Raw genomic sequence first — 17616 nt, forward strand, 5'->3', positions numbered from 1 at the left:
ACGAATTGGATCCATTGGATCGTGAAGAACAAAACGTCGAACGATGGAGTTTACCTCTCCGACCAGCTACCGTGGTTATACAATTTTCAGTGGGAAATGAAAACTCTTTGGAATAGACCAAATGAAGGAAAACAGTTGTAAACCAACTTATACATCAAACGAAAAAGCTAAACTTTCCAGTTTCATCGTTTTCTTCAATTTCATATTTTACAATAGAAGAAAATATTATAATGTAATTAATGATATATTAATTTATTATGAAAATATAATATTGTACTACATGTATTTAATATTATAAAATAATTAATTGATTATGAGAAAGTAAAAGGTAAGCTAAAACCAATTACAATATTAAATTGAATAGAAAGATAAATTATCGAATATTAGTTCGTATTTCCGTAGAGCTTAACACTGAAATGTGACGCAAAGTGCGGATGGGAATATTATAATAAAAAAGTGAGAGATTTATGGTGGAAACGTCGATATCATTCCCGAACAAATGAAACAATTAGGGGTGTGGTCGCATTTTTCCATTCCCACAACACACGCTTCTCATAATGACCACTCCTCTACATGAATAAATAAGCTCGCATACGATTACACATGATTTTGCATATTCTGGTTCTCAACGATTAGCGAACCGCTGCTTGAAGCCTATTACCGATTATTCATGGTATGCCTCCTGAGTTTTCTTAATTTCCTGGTTATTACATATTGATCAAGCGTTTTTGCAATTTTCCACCGGACATAATTTGTCATATCAGCAGATTGAAAGACATTTTCTTTTAATAAATAACTAAGCTTAATACATACAGGTAAAAAGGTGTTCCCTTGCGTTGTATATCATCAGTATTGCGTAGATACCTTGTTTCGATTGTGCGTCCGAGTACTATTACGTAAACGTAGTATGAACTGTATTAACTTTATCGAACTCCTTTTGTAATGACTTGTGGAGTATAATTTCATTACTACTTAATTTTCTTATTGGGACAATTTTCATTATTGTTTTACAACAATGCTTTGATATCCTGTCTTATACTTTTGATTCATTGTACTCGTGGAAAATGTAAAATATTACAAGTTAAAATTTTGCTTCGTTTCAACATTTTTCCTTTATGAAATATGTTACAATCTTTATTTTCATTGGTTGATGGGATCAAAGTACGTAACAACAAATATAGTAAGAAATTTTTCTTCTCCTATCATTTTTTTTTTTCACTTGATTTTCTTTATTTCTGATCTTTTTACTGATGGTCAGAGAACAAAGTAGACTCGATTCTTTTTTTCGCGAGACGAAAAATCAACAGCCTTGAAATGCTTTCAGCTGATCGAGAAAGCTGAGGTTGCGTCGGAAATAGAACGTTCGCAACGGATGCATCGTGCAAACATAGCTGTCCTGCAATAATATTTGCTCGTCGAACGATATGTCTAGTGAAATAAGAGCCAGAAGAAATATATTGGCGTACGAAACGATACTTCTTTATAGAAACTTCATTGCTCTTATCGTAAAAATTTCTGTCTCGACGATTTAAGAAAATAGAAATTAATAGAGCATATATATTGTATATAATAGAGCATTAATTATTCAAAACTACTCATGTAAAATAATTCAATTTTCCGGAATAATTAAATAACTTTGTTTTTATATAAAAGAGTATCTTTTATTTTTACATAAAAATGTAACAATTTCTTACCGTTTCTATTCTTGTATCTAACAATCTTTTTTACGACCATCGTCAATTTTTACATTAATCGGTATTTCAATATTCTATCATTGCTTCGGTCAATGGAGTGTTCTAATAATCAAAGAGTGTTATAACAATGCATTCACGTTGCAAATGAATAATGAGAATAAGATTAAATAAACTCTGATCTCGTTTCATTTCTCTTGCTTGTTATCAATATCGACCGACTGCTATAAAATCGATATAGCAAAGGATTCGTTGAAGTCGCTCCTGTTAATTATAATTTCGATGTTGTCTTGCGTAAATACATGGTTAATTAATCAGTTCATTAGTGGAGCAGGCAAAAGCGACTTTCTGCTCTCTTGTGATAAAATAATCTTTTCTATTGCTTGCTTTTCCCGGATCGGACGAATCTTTAATATCGTTCTACACTGGATCCGAACCAGTTTAACACGATCTCTCCTGTTTTTCTCTTTACTCTCGGTTTATCTTCCCTTCCAAGGGAATTCTGCAACAAGGATTATTTCCCTAGTTTGATCTTCGTCCAGTTTCACGATGTCCGAATAAAAACTTCAAACATTTCTTTACAGGGTTTTTTAAGGTTCACAATTTAAATCTCTTCGAGTTTCTACCTCTTTCCCCCTTTTCCGATCATTCTCTTTTTCATACTAGATAATTAGGCAAATCATCATTATTTTATTGAATACTGCTGATGATCTTAGAGCTCGATACAAACCCTAAAGCCTGAAGCATTTGGATACTTATTGAAACTTTTTATAAATATATTATATAAAATATTTTGAAATACATCACGAAATAGATCAGGAAATAAATCATGCATTTCAGATTTGCATCTTTTGCCAATTTAATTACGATACACATGTTTCATTACAAACATAATAACATTTCAAAAAGTTTCTTACAGCACACATAATGTTGTATTCTTAAAAATCTTCGAATAGTGATAAATGCTCGAATATTATCAGAAATCACTATATCAGTTTTTATATCGATTTATAGCACACAACAAGATATTATCATCTTTCTGTGAAGGCTTTCTTCTTTCGTTCTTCTTCATTATCTGGTTTCATGCGCTCGTCCATTGTACCCGGTTGCTTTCATCCCAAACCTTTCGTCTATTGTAAAGGAGCTCCTTTCAATTTCCATTGTCCATCATCTCGATACTTTGTCCCTTCCAAGTTTTGTCTCCAGCCTACAATTGCTCGGTTTTTCTTGAAGACTAATTGCTCTCTTTGTCGCGTACCCTTTTTAGAAATTTATTCCCTTGGTTCCACTCAGCTTTTTCAATTTGCTGGAGAGTCTAAAGAGGTAGCTGGAAAAATATTTCAGTTCAGTATTGTAGTACGTCCCGAATATTTTTCGACAAAATAATCCACTCAAGAATTAAAACCAGCAACTTATATTTAGGATAATTCAAAATTAATAAGCTAATTTTCTATGAAAAAAAAATCCAAAATAATCGAGAAATTTACGGTTTATACATTGTGAATGTCTTATTCTTACGCTATATCTATTCATGTTATAAAAATATTTGCAACACAAAAGAAAATTGTTTTGTCATTAATTACAAGACATGACACAAGTATAATCACTGTTCATGCCTTGTAATAGTTATTTATACGTTCTTTAATTTTCATTTCGTCGTCACAAGCTTCTTCCATTTCTACCTAGAAAAAATTCTGCTACAATAAAATAATAACCGAACACGCAACACAAGAGTAACATAACTCCAATATAAATACAAAGTAATTTAGAATTCATTGAAATATATATAAAAAATGTATAATCTAAGACTAAGTTACAAATAAATAGTACTATGAAATAGTACAAAGGCTTGTTCTTATATAACACTATATAAAAATACTTTCTAAAAATATGATTTAGATGTCATGACAATGTAAATAGCTCAAGACTTTTGCAGAACGCTATACATATCTGAAAATCCTGGCTCAATAAATAACTACAAAAACGTTATTCATCTCCAGCCATGTTCATTCTCACTACCATATCGATTTTACCATTCGACAATGTCTACGTTCGCCTACCGAACAGCTCCATTCGCCAGCCGCGAAATCAGATAGCATTCAGGAACGTCGCGCCGCGTCGCCGTTTCTCGGATTGAACGGCGTTCTGCCACCGCGAGACGTCCGTTTCCCGTTAGTTCGTCAGTTAATAAGATTTCCTGTTGATCGGTTCCAGGGACGAGGCGTAGGATGGGCCCGACCGCGCGAGCAGTCGTCCTACACTGAAGAGGAGGAGCTCCCCTAAAGAAGAGAGAGAAGGAGGAAGGAACGAAGGATGCCTGCCTCGCAGACCGCCGCCACAGAGCGGCGAAACGAGAGGATGGTGAGTATATATCCTTTCTACGGTTGTCGTTTCCGCTGGAAGCGACCGACGAAAAAACGTTAGGGGGTGGCGAGATAAATGCTTTAGGAAATAGCGTTCCATTTTCTCTCGATGAAGGTACAAATGGAAGTGTCGAGATTTTTGTTTCCTATCTGGTTTCGAATAAAGTAGGAAATTCTAGACTTAGTGGAGGATTGGACGTGTTCACGTGTTCAAATTAAAAGGCTTTTCTAACTTTCTTAATTATTTAAATTATAATCCGTGTAACAAGATAAATTAATAAAGGTAGTCAAGACATGATTGCTATGACTGTAGCTATTGGCTGCCGATTAGTGATACTAGTGATATTATACTGAAGACATTCGATTGTTACTAGTCGGCAGCCAATAGCTGCAGTCGTAAAAATCACGGATTGTTTATCTTTACTGACTCGTCTCGTTCAACGAAGTATAAAAATGTTTCTGTTTTGTATTTTTATAAATACAATTGGAGAAAATATAAATAGAGTTGTTAATGGATTATTTCGTGTCACATTTTTATCTAAAAAAATATAGAATAAATGTTTAAAAAAAGGAAATATGGTATTATAAATTGTATACTTTCAAAAATGAGAGAAACTAGTACAAACATTATTTTTTATTTACGTTATTTGATGATTTCAAAAAATATAAGTTTCATTAACTATAGTATTATTATGTATGGTATTATAAAAGTGGTAATTTAGAAAGGAAGATATTTTAACGCTTCGCGCTCAAGTACGAAAAAGACTGTACACGACTTAAAAACCAGTAATTAAAACGTTACTTCTAACGTTCACATCAACATAACATATGGAACCCCGCTGGGGGTAACCATCCACATGCTATATTTTATTTATTTTTTATTTTTTTTTTTATTTTTTTATTCTTTTATTCTCTAAGCTATAATATTTTACCAAATGTCCTTCTGGACAAATTGTAAAAATTTAACAAACAATCAATAAAAAAAAAAAACATAACATATGAAGGAGTTAAACAGACAAAGGAACACAGTTTTCCGAGAGTCCGCTCGACAATCGCCAACTACCGCACAGCGGATCGCAACGATGTTCGCTTCTGAAAAGCCTTCGTACCATAGGAGCGTGATTCCGCTTCCGGTTAGTCAATGACGCCGTAACAACTTTTTTGCTTGGCTATCGACTTTAAACTAGAAACTGATTACTTTTCCCCTTCTATCCTACGTATTTTTATTTTTATTCTTATTATACACTTCCGCTCTCCTTTCATCTCTTTTATCTTCTACTTAATATCCTTCCCCATCTTTTCTTAAGAGTTTAGATAATTTCTCAAAAACTTCGCAATTAATTCAAATTAATTAATGTGCAACAAAGATTTGAGTTGATTTTGAAAATTATTTCATTATTATAGTAATATTTATTAATTTTAAGAATCACTTAATTATTATTTTATTCTATAAAATTGATTACATCCGTATATCTATATAAGTATTTCTGTCTTCGTCCCGTCTCCATACGCTTCTCCTTCACTCATCGATCAATGACCCGATTTGACTCACTCTTTCTGAAGTGATCCTTGAAACGATGATCGGTCGTTGCACTTTACAAGGGCTACATCCCCTTGTTCAAGAAACTTCTATGGTTAAGCAAGTTTCAAGCGTGTTCACCACCTGAAAACAGAACGTTTTTCTTATTGAATTTGGATTTTTTTTAGAAATTTTTATAAAATTCGAAAACAAATATATTTAGTATATTTATTATTTCAGATCACACACGAGCCGCCAAAATTAAAAACGACCCTGAAAACGCCTCCTAAACAAGCGACCAACCCTCTTCAGTTTGTTAAAGTTGGACCATGCTCTTTATATCGTACAGCTCAAGAACAATTGCAAAAAGTCCAGGAAGTGAAGAAAATAAAACAAGAAGTTCGTGATGATCCCGAGGATTGGCAATCGGTAAGATCATTTCGTAATAAAAAGAAAGAATGAAAATGCCTACACTAAAAATTAAGATTTATTGGATATTTTCAAATATCTTTAAGTATTAAATCATTACTTCTATGGTGTGTTCAGAATCTGGACAATTGGAAGAGTAGTCGAAGGAAGCGTCAGGAACACATCATTGAGCGTGTAGTCGAAGTTAAGAAACTCGAACTGGAGGAACACGATCGACAGCGTCGTCGGAGCAAGACTTTCTCAGAAATGATGGAAGAGAGAGGCAGTAGGGGTCGGAAACTGAGCATCAGCTTAGCCATGTACCACGAGGAAGATGCCAATGATCTGAGTGACCTTGGTATAGGAACCAGCAGCGGAAAGAGCTCGGTTAGCGGCGATACGCACGATGACACGCACAGTGTCTTGGTAAAAATCATATATTTATCAATATTATATAAAATACAATTCAACTTCGTATATCTCTTATTAAAAAAAATATGTATATAAAAAATGCTTATCAATATTTATCTAGTTGCATCTCGTTCGTAAGTGTTAGGACATTTATAAAAACTTCAGTGAAGAGAGAATTTAGCCTGACTAAAAAGCAATTTTCCTCAATGCGAAAATTCTCGCAGCCAACTCTTTACAATAATTACTCTTATTTCCACATAAAACTAAAAACTCGACAAACATTTTCCAGAGCGATAGAGATAGCGAAATAGAGAAGAATCACTCGGACGTGGACAATGTGGCAAGCGAGAGTGTGATCCACAACGACATCACGACATCATCAGCGACCACAACAGCGTCAGTGACAACGACAACGACGACGACGAAGAAACCATTCGGGAACGGGTTTCACAGCAGCAACCATAGTCACAACAATCAGGAGTACGATTCAGCGACAACAGCAACGATCAGCTCCCCAGAACCAGAGGAATATACGTACGAGGGTGCGATTCGCGGTTACGTGTCTCGAGTGTCTCAAAATATACCAAGGCGATCATTGGTCAATCTGGACTCAAAACTCGACAGCACCAAGTCATCAACGAACGGTTCAAAGACGAGTTTAAACGACGAAGGTAAATCCACCATACCGGTGGTGAAGGTCGATATCCTGAAGAGGCGAGAGATCTTCGAGAAAGCCTCGCAGAAGAACAACGAGAACAAAACAAACAACAGGCTCTCCGGAGATTTTACCGGCACGAAATCTATCAAGGAACGACTATCGAACCTAGAAAAACAGAAACACGAGTCGGAGCATATCGACAAGATCGCGAATAAAGCGTTAAACAGACTGTCCGGTGACATGAGCTCGATCCGTGAAAGATTATCTCATTTGGAGAAGCAGACGTCGGAAAGAGAGAACAAAAGTTCTGCGTATCGTAAGCTGAGCACTGAAGAATTGGAGACAGTCAGACCGCTACGGGATAGATTGTCCACTTTGGAAAAATACAGCAGCAGCGACGAGTCATCGGCACCTGGCAGTACCGCTCACGAGTTACGACACAATGGCGAGCTGTCCGCCAGATCGATAAAGGATCGTTTGAGCGCCTTGGACGCGGCCAGGAGCAAAGAATCAGCCGATAAGAGATCATCCTCCGTAGGAAAGCACTCGTTGTGTTTCCGGGATCAAGAGAACAGAATCGATACCTCGACTCCTAGTGAGAGAAGCTCGTCGCCTGACTCAGAGTATCGCGTGCCAAGAGCCGCCTTCCATAGAAGCCTGGATTCTCTGGACGCGGACGCTTCCAGCGGTCCCGACACGTTCGAAAGGGTGCAAAGCTTGGAGGAACTCGATTACGGCAGACGTTATCCGGCGTCGTCGTCATCTGCCGAATTGTTAAACGATACCGATCGTGAGGATTCAGGGATCCACACGGCTGACGTCAGTTGCTCCGTGAGTCAAGCGGACGAACCAGTCGATGAGGACATCGTGCACGCTAGCACGATTATCGAGCGACAGGAGGTGATCGAGGAGAAACCGGAGGAATCTCGCGACATCGAGACAACGAACGTAACTGTCGTTGAACAGCAAAGCGCCGCTGTATCTGTGAACGAGATCTCGACGACTTCTGCCAGCCAACCTGACGCAGTAGTAACAAAGAAGGTAAGGCGTAACTACGGTGTTGCATGGCGGTTTCTCTACTGGGTAAATCTACTTTTAGTTGTCGTTATATCTACTTGGCTGGCGTATGTAAAAGTGAGAGTCTATTGAGTGGGGTACAAGTTGAGTTTGCTTGCCGTTCGCGAAATTTATTTTCTATGTTACCGAGTCTCGAGTAATCGCGTAGATGTTAAGATTAAGTATTCGTATCGGTTTAGGTTGTAAAGGACGGGCGTCAAGTAACATCTCAGTTTAGATTTTAGGATTTATTTCTAGGAATCCATCAAACTAATTTGTAGAGTCATCTGAAATTATATCTACCACTATGTTTCACACGTAAATTCGAAAATGAAACATATACTCTTGCTGAGAAGAATTGCTGCAAAGTAAAGATCATGGATTTTAAATTACATCATTGAATTTTAATAAAATCGATTATATATTAGTAGCGTATAATTTCTTCGTCATATGAATATCATGATTTATATTTTATCATTATATTTCGTCATAATTTCAAATGACTTCAAACAAGCTATTACTTGACGACCGCACCTGAAACATTTTTTAATAATCGTGACTTTGAGTGATAACCTACTATTCTTGTTGTTTGGTCACGGGTTGGCAGGTAGTACGATCTATCCAATAACTCTTTGGTTCTCTAGGGTACTGCTGACACTTCTGGGGAACTGTCGACTAACAAATCACAATCGCAGGCACACATAGAAGTTACTAACTCTAGTACACTTCGTTCCTATCCTGCTACGAGTCGCCCGATCGTGTATCAAAGTCCCAAAGTACCTCCTCGACGATCACCTCCCGATATGCTTCCCAAACCAAAGTTGCCTGGCCCCAAAGAACATTTAGAAACTAAAACAGATTCTCTGCCCGCTAAAGAATCGAACTCTGTCGCGTGCAGCAGCAAACTTTGCGCGAACGAGCGGGATCCGAAATTCGGTGTCGACGAAAAGGTTCAGGGTGCCTCAAAAGAGGATTCAACCAAAGTTACGGCTTCGTCTCCAGTACCATTAGACTCTGCCGTTATAGACACTTGTTCACTGTCACCTGTTAGAGTGGCAGCCGTTCCAACGAACCTTCAATTAGAGTCTACCGCTACCTCAGCTTCGAACTGTATCGCGAAAGAAGTTCCAAAGACTATAACGACACCAGTCACGTCTCCACGGGCAGCATCCAAGATTCCCACTCCGCTTCCTCGAAAAACGATAGGCACTAAATCATCCCCCACCAGTTCTACCTCCTCTCTGAGTCCGCCCATTTCACCATCCTCCTCTAAAACACCATCATTAAAAGCTAGAACGTCAAACGTTAAGAGTCCAACCAATCAGTTGTCTTGTCCGCAATTTCCAAAAGCATCAGAGATACCAATCCCTGTTGGTTCTAATGTATCATGTAACTCGAATATTCCCCTATCACCATCCTCGAATCTCGAACAAACACCATTGGCATCCTTCAGCACCAAACATATCTCGTCCCCAACGTTCAGCACGAAACACCAGGTGACGGTGGGTGAAGAGACACTGCCTGCAGAAAAACGCCGAACGGTGATGGAAATTTGCGAAAAGGTGGTGGTACCTCAGGGCAAGACACCTACGACATCTCCAGTGACGCCATTCATCACCGTGGATCGCGTCAATGAGAAGCCGAGCTCAGCGACCGAGGTTAGGATCGATCAGCAATCTAGCAGCCCCTCGAGAAAGTCTTAAAAGAGGAAACGAGAAAATTCGTTCGTCTTTATGACTATCCTCGCGTAGCACTATTGTCTCTATCTCGCCCTTATCGTTAGACCTAGCTTCGTCTAACTTCCATTTAGATCTTGTACATAAGAATGGGCTTTAGAATCGGGCGTTCAAGTGGCTGGAATCGCTACAGGACCGCTTTATCGATAATTAAAGAGAAAAACGAAAGGATTCAGAGATTATTCGGAGATTAGTTTGAAACTACGAAACAGTAGAAAAGAATTTCTAACGAATGTTACTCTCATGAGCTTATATCGTACCTAGCTGAACAATTCCATTATCGTGCCTCGATCGTTTCTATGGTAACTATTCATATACATATGATATACATTATATGAAGTAATCGTTTAAAACAACGCGTTTTGATTCGATGAAATACTGGGAAGTCGTATTCGCGTCTGGGATTTATCAAGATCAGGAAACTGAATCCTGCCACTTAGAACTCCCGGATAATATTAACCCGTCTTCGCCTATCGCTTCCACACGTATTTATTATCCGCCATTACGCACAAATCTCGCTGGAAACGAAGGCGTGAGACCATAGTTAACGATGTAAATAGACGACGCAGGAGCAAAACGTATATAATAATCCCAATTATTAGAATTAGATCAGGTAACCAGAAACACGTACTAGCCGGAGGTAAACGTTGTACCAATTCGTACAAACGTCGATAATCGCGGAAAACGTAGTGGCCTAATCAAACAGGGAATACATTTTGGACCTAAATACCGATGCCTAAATGCGATCGATCGCTGTCATAACAGAAATCGTAAAATATTCTAAGTGATAAGAAAATTTTGGTGTGGCTCTAAACAGTATTGATGATATTCTTAACATTATTAAACTATTTAATATTATCCATAAAATAAAGAACCAATGGATGAAAACGAATCCTAGATAGGTACTATCTCAAACTATTCTAACACGATAAGAATAAGACTTCGTTTTAGATTAACTTGTAACCGATCTTAAAATACGACCTGTCGACATTCGGTGTGCACTATATAGTGGATAACGATCGATTGTAACGCTTGGGGGAGGCGTATGCGGTTAATGAAATATAAAATTCAGTGGGCAGAGAAATTTGTCGTGTAGTGTTTCCACCGTAACCGAGGATATACAAATTTCCTTGATAAAGGATTTTGAGGCTCGAATGAGTCAAAGTTGCGAAGATTTAAATATCTATCTCTTGACAATATATCAGTCATGAAACATGTGATATTTAATCCATGAAATCTTTCGTAGAAATAAAGAAAATCGACGTATCCATTTTTGCTTCAAAGTATCTTGATTTCGCTTCGACGAATACGCGATAATCGTTATCGAATGCCTTTCGAGAGAAACAGTAAACTGCCGAAAAATCAATATTGAATTTAAAGATGTGTAACAGACTGATCAATTTTACCATTGTCTTCGTCACCCTGATTGTTCGAAATAAAACTTGGAAATTCTGCTAAGTATATTCGAAACGTAAATAAAGGGGAAACAATATAAATTTTCAAACTGTCTGTTCCACTGATTTGTTCACGAAATAACCCAAGCGTCGTGCATTTCGAGACTGAGCTTCGATTCATTCGTCAATGAAAGATGAACCTGTGTAAGCTTCGTATAGAGCAAGCGTCGGACGAACCTCATCAATCAAGAATCGTCTTATCGTCTCCGCGATATACGTGTCATCGGTAAACAACGACGTCGAGCTTTAACGTGCAGTCGCAATCAAGTGACGAACGCGTTCAATGTGCCGTCCTCGTGAACCATGGGTCGAAGATCGGTCAGAGTGACATTTAATTATTACGAAAGACGTTCATTACTGACCCACGTCACGATAAAAGTGTCCTGAATTGTTACGATTATTCGTTCTACTATATCTTGAGTCATCGCGTACTTCGTTTTTTATGACGTTAATCGATGCATTAAACGAGGTAAGAATTCGTGTGGCATTTCGTCTGGTGAAATTTTTGATCGCTGAGAAAGTTTTTTTGTTGACCATCTGATTTGCCCTTTATTCATGCATTATTTTGACAGTTATTAATACATTTGCACATTTTTTTCGTTAGAAATGTCTTTATTCCAAGTAACATTTGTTCCATCATATTCATTATGTTCCTTTATTTTTTTAAATTGTTTTTCTTCGAAACATACGTAAATAAAACGCAATAATTGCGTGAATGTCGTTATTTATTTAGCAACATCACTAATTAGTAATATTATTAATATCCAAACACCATTGACCTGTAGTATAAAACAAATCAAAAAAAACCCTTTTCCTGTGTGTCACAAAATTACTTTTTCCCACATATATCACCTATTTTTCTTCATTTCGATTTTTCCTCTTCGTAAAAGTTTATTGATTGCTTGAATTGTGATTTGTGATAAACTTAATGGAAATCGTTTCCATATCCATCCATCCATGGTCGAGAAGAGTAATTATACAAAATGCTAGAAGTTCGTTCCATTTTTTACTAGCTTTGTCTGCCGTCATCGTCAACGATCATCGTGTAATTTCAAGCCAGTGTTGTAAATCTAAGATCCGCTACTGTAAAGAGGTAAGACGGTATTTTCGATTGTTCAAGCTAGTGATAAACCCCACACGACCATGTGTTTTTCTACCTTCTACGACCGGATATTCAGTTCTATCCCGCTTATCGCTAGTTTTCATATTTGCTATCGATCCGAGATTATGCATGGCTCCAGCTTAATTGATTTTATCAGTTTCCCAGTTTCGTGCCGATCTTCGTTTTCGTATCAATGCACAAACCTCGTTTCTCCACCTCTTTACGTGATGTAAAAAGTTTTCCTCGAATGTTAAATAGAAATTCATATTTATATCGACTAGAGATTCACATTTGACACTTTTGTGCGCGTTACGTAGAATTTATGCACTTGATCACATTGCGGTTTTTTCATTTATTGTACGATAGTTATTAAAACGGAAATTATTAACAGATAAATTTTATAATTAAACTGCGTGGCATAAAGTTTCTTGGCAATTTGCAGCGTGCATTTTAACAACACGAAGTATCAGGTCATCCTGAAATACACGCAGAAAACGAAATATGTTGGTAATCAGTTTGCAATTACCAAAGATGTTCTTCTTCGATGACCTAAGCGTGTTAGAGTCTTCCATGTGCTATAAATTGGCCGATCTTTGCACTTTGAAGTAATTATCTCTGTGGCACCGTTCCAAATAGTCATAAATCGGTATTTTTTTCGTGATAAAATCTTTATCGCAGCATTCATTTCGTCGTAAACCAGATGATAACTTTTTAAACCTCTTGCATTATTTTCAACTATTTATTGATTAGAAAAATCAATTATCAAAATCCTGGATATATTTACATTCAGAAGTTCACATTTTTATTTGTTTCATTTACGGTTCTTTCGCAAGAGAAAACAACTGAGATTAATATGATTGATTGTTGGCTTTCAAACAGCTCTAAACCGTTTCCTATTGTACGTTATCTTGACAGGATCGGGATTAAACAAAGCATTTGCTATCAAGATCTCCTATTTTTATCTAATTTCAAAATCTTCAATGAAAATTCCATGTTAGACATTTCAATACGATATATTTCATCTCGAGTCTACGGGAAATTGTATTCGAAGAACCACGCTTACTTTTAAACGTTTGCACGCTTACTTTCATTTTTTACTTTCAATTTCTCTTAAGCTATTTATCTCGAGTCGGATCATTTCCTAAATGGTTATACAAAGTTATTAGGGCAATTAAAACCAGTGGTTCTTTTGTTCTTTTTCGGGGGATTTCTCGTTTCGGAAGTTATGATTAGTACTTCTCAAATATATTCTCGAGTATAATGTTACATTAGCTTCGTATTATTTTATTGTTAAAGCTTCTTTCCAGATGATCTTCGTCGATAAGCAATGCCGTATTCTTTATTAGGTATTACTGATGGAATTGACATTTCAGTTAAATATTTCGCATTGTACTTTAGAAGCCAGTTGAGAACTGAGAATCGAAATAGTGAACGTAGTCACGTTTCTACCTGTGCGGTTAGATTTAGATAAACGTTATCATTATTGCCGAAACATCTTATCTTTGTTTGTTCCCACTTTCTTAGACGATGGCAATAACACATGACATCATATTTGCACGAAAACTGAAATAATAAACTGCGTGCATTTACCGCTTCTCGCCACTGATGCATGCACTATATTTTTATATAACTACAGTAAAACTCGATTTACGATGACAGGGTTGTGGGACAAAACGGTTTGATAGCTGGGTCAATTGGCTAATAAAAGTCTACCAGAACTCCTTTCCTTCGCTGCTTATCATTCGTATAATCAAGATTCATTTTTTTAATATATTAATGTTATATATATTAATAAATTAATTATAATTTTATTAATATAACTAGATTTTGCTAAACTGAAATTTGTATTCGTATAAACGATGCGTCACATAGCCTGAAATCAGATTCAGTAATATATTTCGTAAATTGAGCATTATGATGACATCAGTTCGGATAAATGGAGTTTTACTATAAATACGTTTTTAATTCATTATAAAATTTTGCATTAGTAATGACTATCAGAGTTTTTAATAACATACTATGAAATTTCTTGTTCACTATTTTCTGTCTTATATTTCATTTAACCATATATGCACCAATAGTTATATATATGTGTTATGTTTTGAAAATGAATGTTTAAAAGATCTTTACATCTATTTTAAATTAATATCTTTTTAATTTGTATACATTTAGTTATGAATTTGTTTGTTTCTCGTAATTGTTAGTTCTAGTAGAATAACTCATCGTTCTATGTGTGCACCATTGCACGGATTTCACGAGAAAAAAATTCACGATAGTCATGCATGAATGCTGGTGCATCGGTGTCTATCGAACATGAGGAAAAAAAAGAAAAATAAAGAAGCAAAAAATACTCTTAGAATGCAAAATAATCTTCCATCCGAAACTGCAGTTGCCTCTAAAGCTATTGCTCGAAATCCAGTGTTTCTCAAGCTATGTTTTACGCTTGTTCCTCTTAATATCCTCACGACACCAATAAAGAGTAATATCTATTCATATTAAAAGCAATTAAACATTGATATAGACAATATTAATAGCAATCTGTATAAAACATGATTTAAAATGAATCAGTTGATAAGATTCAGCTCTCGTCTCAAAAAGTTAACAGTGTAAATATAACAGTTTATCTCACTCGGTTAAAAGTTTCACGGACACATGTTCACAACATGTGGGCAAAAACGATTATCAAATAGAGATAAAACTTTATCGGATCAGTCGACTATTTTGCCATGAAAAAAATTGTAAAAGAATTTCAGTAAAATTGATGCCATCGCGCGTTTCAAACACTATTCCCTCTATCAGTTAAGAACGAATCAATATGGCATAAACTAGGGTTATTTGGATCAGAATCATTTTCACGTTTTTTATATTTTCTTCCTGCACTTAAAATACCAATCATGTCAAAAATTAATGGCATCCCGTATAACAAGCTTCTAATTATCTTGTGCAAACTTCAACATTGGATTTGAAGGCGTTTGAGACGTAACTGACTCAAATAACCCTATACCTTGCTATATCGACAAAAGAGCTGTGAAAGTTTGAGAAACCCTGGTCGGCGGGTGTAGCACGCCGGTGTTGATTTGCATAGAATGTAGCGTTGCGAAATACGCGTACGGCAGAAGCAATAACGCAGAGATCGTCTCTTCAGGAACCGATCGTTATCGAGAAAGCGGACGACGAGGAGGCAGCGGCGATTTGCCAGCCAAGCCCGCCAGTCGAACACGAAGAGCACGAGGAAAAGGAAGTGACGATGAACGGGAAGATCGAGCAGTACGAGCTACCGGCACGAAACTCGATCAAGGAGTCGATCGACGTGCACGATGCACCTGAAAGCAAGCCGTCCGCAAACGTCCCTGTGCCTGTGCCTGAAAGACCGACGACCTTGATCATCGGCAAACCGGAAATCGCCAAGATGGATACGATGAGCCTTCTTAGCCCCATATCGCCCATGTCTAAACAGGTAAAGAGATACGATGCTCCTTAATTATCCTCGTTTCGGTGATCCAAGTCGATTGGATTGGAGATTGGTAGATGGATCAAGTTAAAAATTTGCATAGAATTGTTCTTTATTCTTGAATCGCGTGGTGTGTTAGCTTTCTTTTCTCTTCTTAAAAGTCCGTAGTATTGCTAATGTTAGAACTACCTGTTTGATAGTACGTGAATATTATATGTGAAGATAACGGGAGGGGGCGAGGGGGCACAATAAGTCGCTTTTCTTATTTCTTATAACAGAATAATTCCAAAATTCAGTGCCTTATCAATTTACTACAAGTTGCTAAAATTGTCTTTTTGTTTAGTTTCGAAGCTAAATTAAATTTACAAAAATTGTAATTGTTATTTATTTAATTTTGTTAAGAGCTCTGCATGTTTTTAATAGTTGTAAAAAAAAAAGGAATTTTGAAATCTGTAACTTAACAGATTTGATTGTTCTAATGTTAATGAAACAGCGATTGTGATTTGCGAGTTTGTAGTGATAATAGTCAGTCGTTCTTATATGGAAAATGAAAAATGTGATATATCGCGTCTCTTCTTCATGGCATTTTTCTTGTGTTTTTCATTTTAAGTTTTCCTTCTACAGATTTTGCCACTAAATTTATCAAGCGACGAGGAAATAGTCGCCGGTTTGGCGTTTCCTCTGGGGCCACCAACCAGCGTGGAGCCTCCGAAAGAGAAACCACCACCACCACCAGTGGACATCAGCGACGAAGAAAACCTTCCAGTAGAACCTCTAAAAAGATTGAATTCTACTCGCAGAATAAAGAAGGAACTACGCACGCGGCGCTCTGATTTTCTTGGAATCGAAGGGGTATGCGACAGTTGTGTCTAATACGTGAAATGAAATCGCTCCCGATTTTCTCCGTTCGACGTATATTGAAATATTCAGCACGGAAAAGCGTGTACGAGACACGAAATTTTTTCACGACAGAACGTCGACACTCTATCGTAACTTTCGTTTCTTCTCACGGCTTTCCACCTCCTTCCAGTGGCTTTCACTTGTTTCCGGAAGCTGATGTGTTCCACGGCCGTTAGCGTACCCGTGTTTAACGTTGCGAGAGATCATATCGCAGGCGTAACATCGTTTAATGATATTAATTGGAGCACGTGAATGGATTTACGTAACTCACATTCGCAATTATGCTGCGCGTTAACCTAGCCTGATGAGACTCGCGTGTTCGTTCATTGACCGCGATATTACTACGCGTTTATTTCTTGCAAATAAGTCTCCTTAATAATTTCAGTACTTTTTTGTTCGACGATAAATTGTCTTTATTTTATTTGTCTTGATTTTATAAATTAGTCGAAGAATTTTTGATATCACTATCTAATCGATACCATTAATATTGTAGGTGTTGTGATTAAACACTACAAAAACTAATGCACGTAATGTTTCACATAAGGTAAAATATAAAAGAGGAATTACGTAAATGAAGAAACTATGTTGTTCTGTCAAAATGATTTAATGCTTATAGCTCGTTACATCATTATCATTTAGAGGAAACGTACAATTGACGATTGATCCAACAGATTAAAATATACAATTAAGACAAACATATTTATTATAGTGAAAATATTCTTAGTATGTAACATTGACCAAAAATTTCGAACAATACACGTTATCTTGGCAGTTTGAAAAACTATATTACTTCAAACAAATAACAATTTATCTCTTAACTCTCAGATCTCAAATAATTTAATTCTCTGAAGTAGTTGTTATGAATTG

The 17616-nt window shown here is 36.7% G+C and overlaps 1 protein-coding gene and 1 long non-coding RNA gene across 6 annotated transcripts in view; one reads left to right on the plus strand and one right to left on the minus strand.

The window, feature by feature from the left end:
• The window catches only part of Smash (smallish), a 156456-nt gene that overhangs the window by 131956 nt on the left and 6884 nt on the right, over window positions 1-17616 (plus strand). For 4 of the 5 annotated variants that reach the window (XM_072005867.1, XM_072005870.1, XM_072005869.1 and 1 more), the window contains 7 exons: window positions 3906-4052; window positions 5814-6002; window positions 6120-6407; window positions 6682-8091; window positions 8751-9764; window positions 15544-15855; window positions 16474-16701. In XM_072005867.1, the coding sequence (XP_071861968.1) occupies window positions 4005-4052; window positions 5814-6002; window positions 6120-6407; window positions 6682-8091; window positions 8751-9764; window positions 15544-15855; window positions 16474-16701 (3489 nt within the window). In that variant the 5' untranslated portion in view covers window positions 3906-4004. The remainder of the gene's footprint in view (window positions 1-3905; window positions 4053-5813; window positions 6003-6119; window positions 6408-6681; window positions 8092-8750; window positions 9765-15543; window positions 15856-16473; window positions 16702-17616) is intronic. The other variant, XM_072005871.1, reaches the window with a different exon arrangement.
• On the minus strand, window positions 11951-12933 carry LOC139988436 (uncharacterized). Its single transcript, XR_011800123.1, has 2 exons — window positions 12454-12933; window positions 11951-12379 (listed from the first exon to the last, which is right to left on the minus strand). It is a non-coding gene; the product is annotated as an uncharacterized lncRNA (long non-coding RNA).

Source organism: Bombus fervidus, chromosome 6 (assembly GCF_041682495.2).
Source record: "Bombus fervidus isolate BK054 chromosome 6, iyBomFerv1, whole genome shotgun sequence".
Classification (NCBI taxonomy): Eukaryota; Metazoa; Arthropoda; class Insecta; order Hymenoptera; family Apidae; genus Bombus; species Bombus fervidus.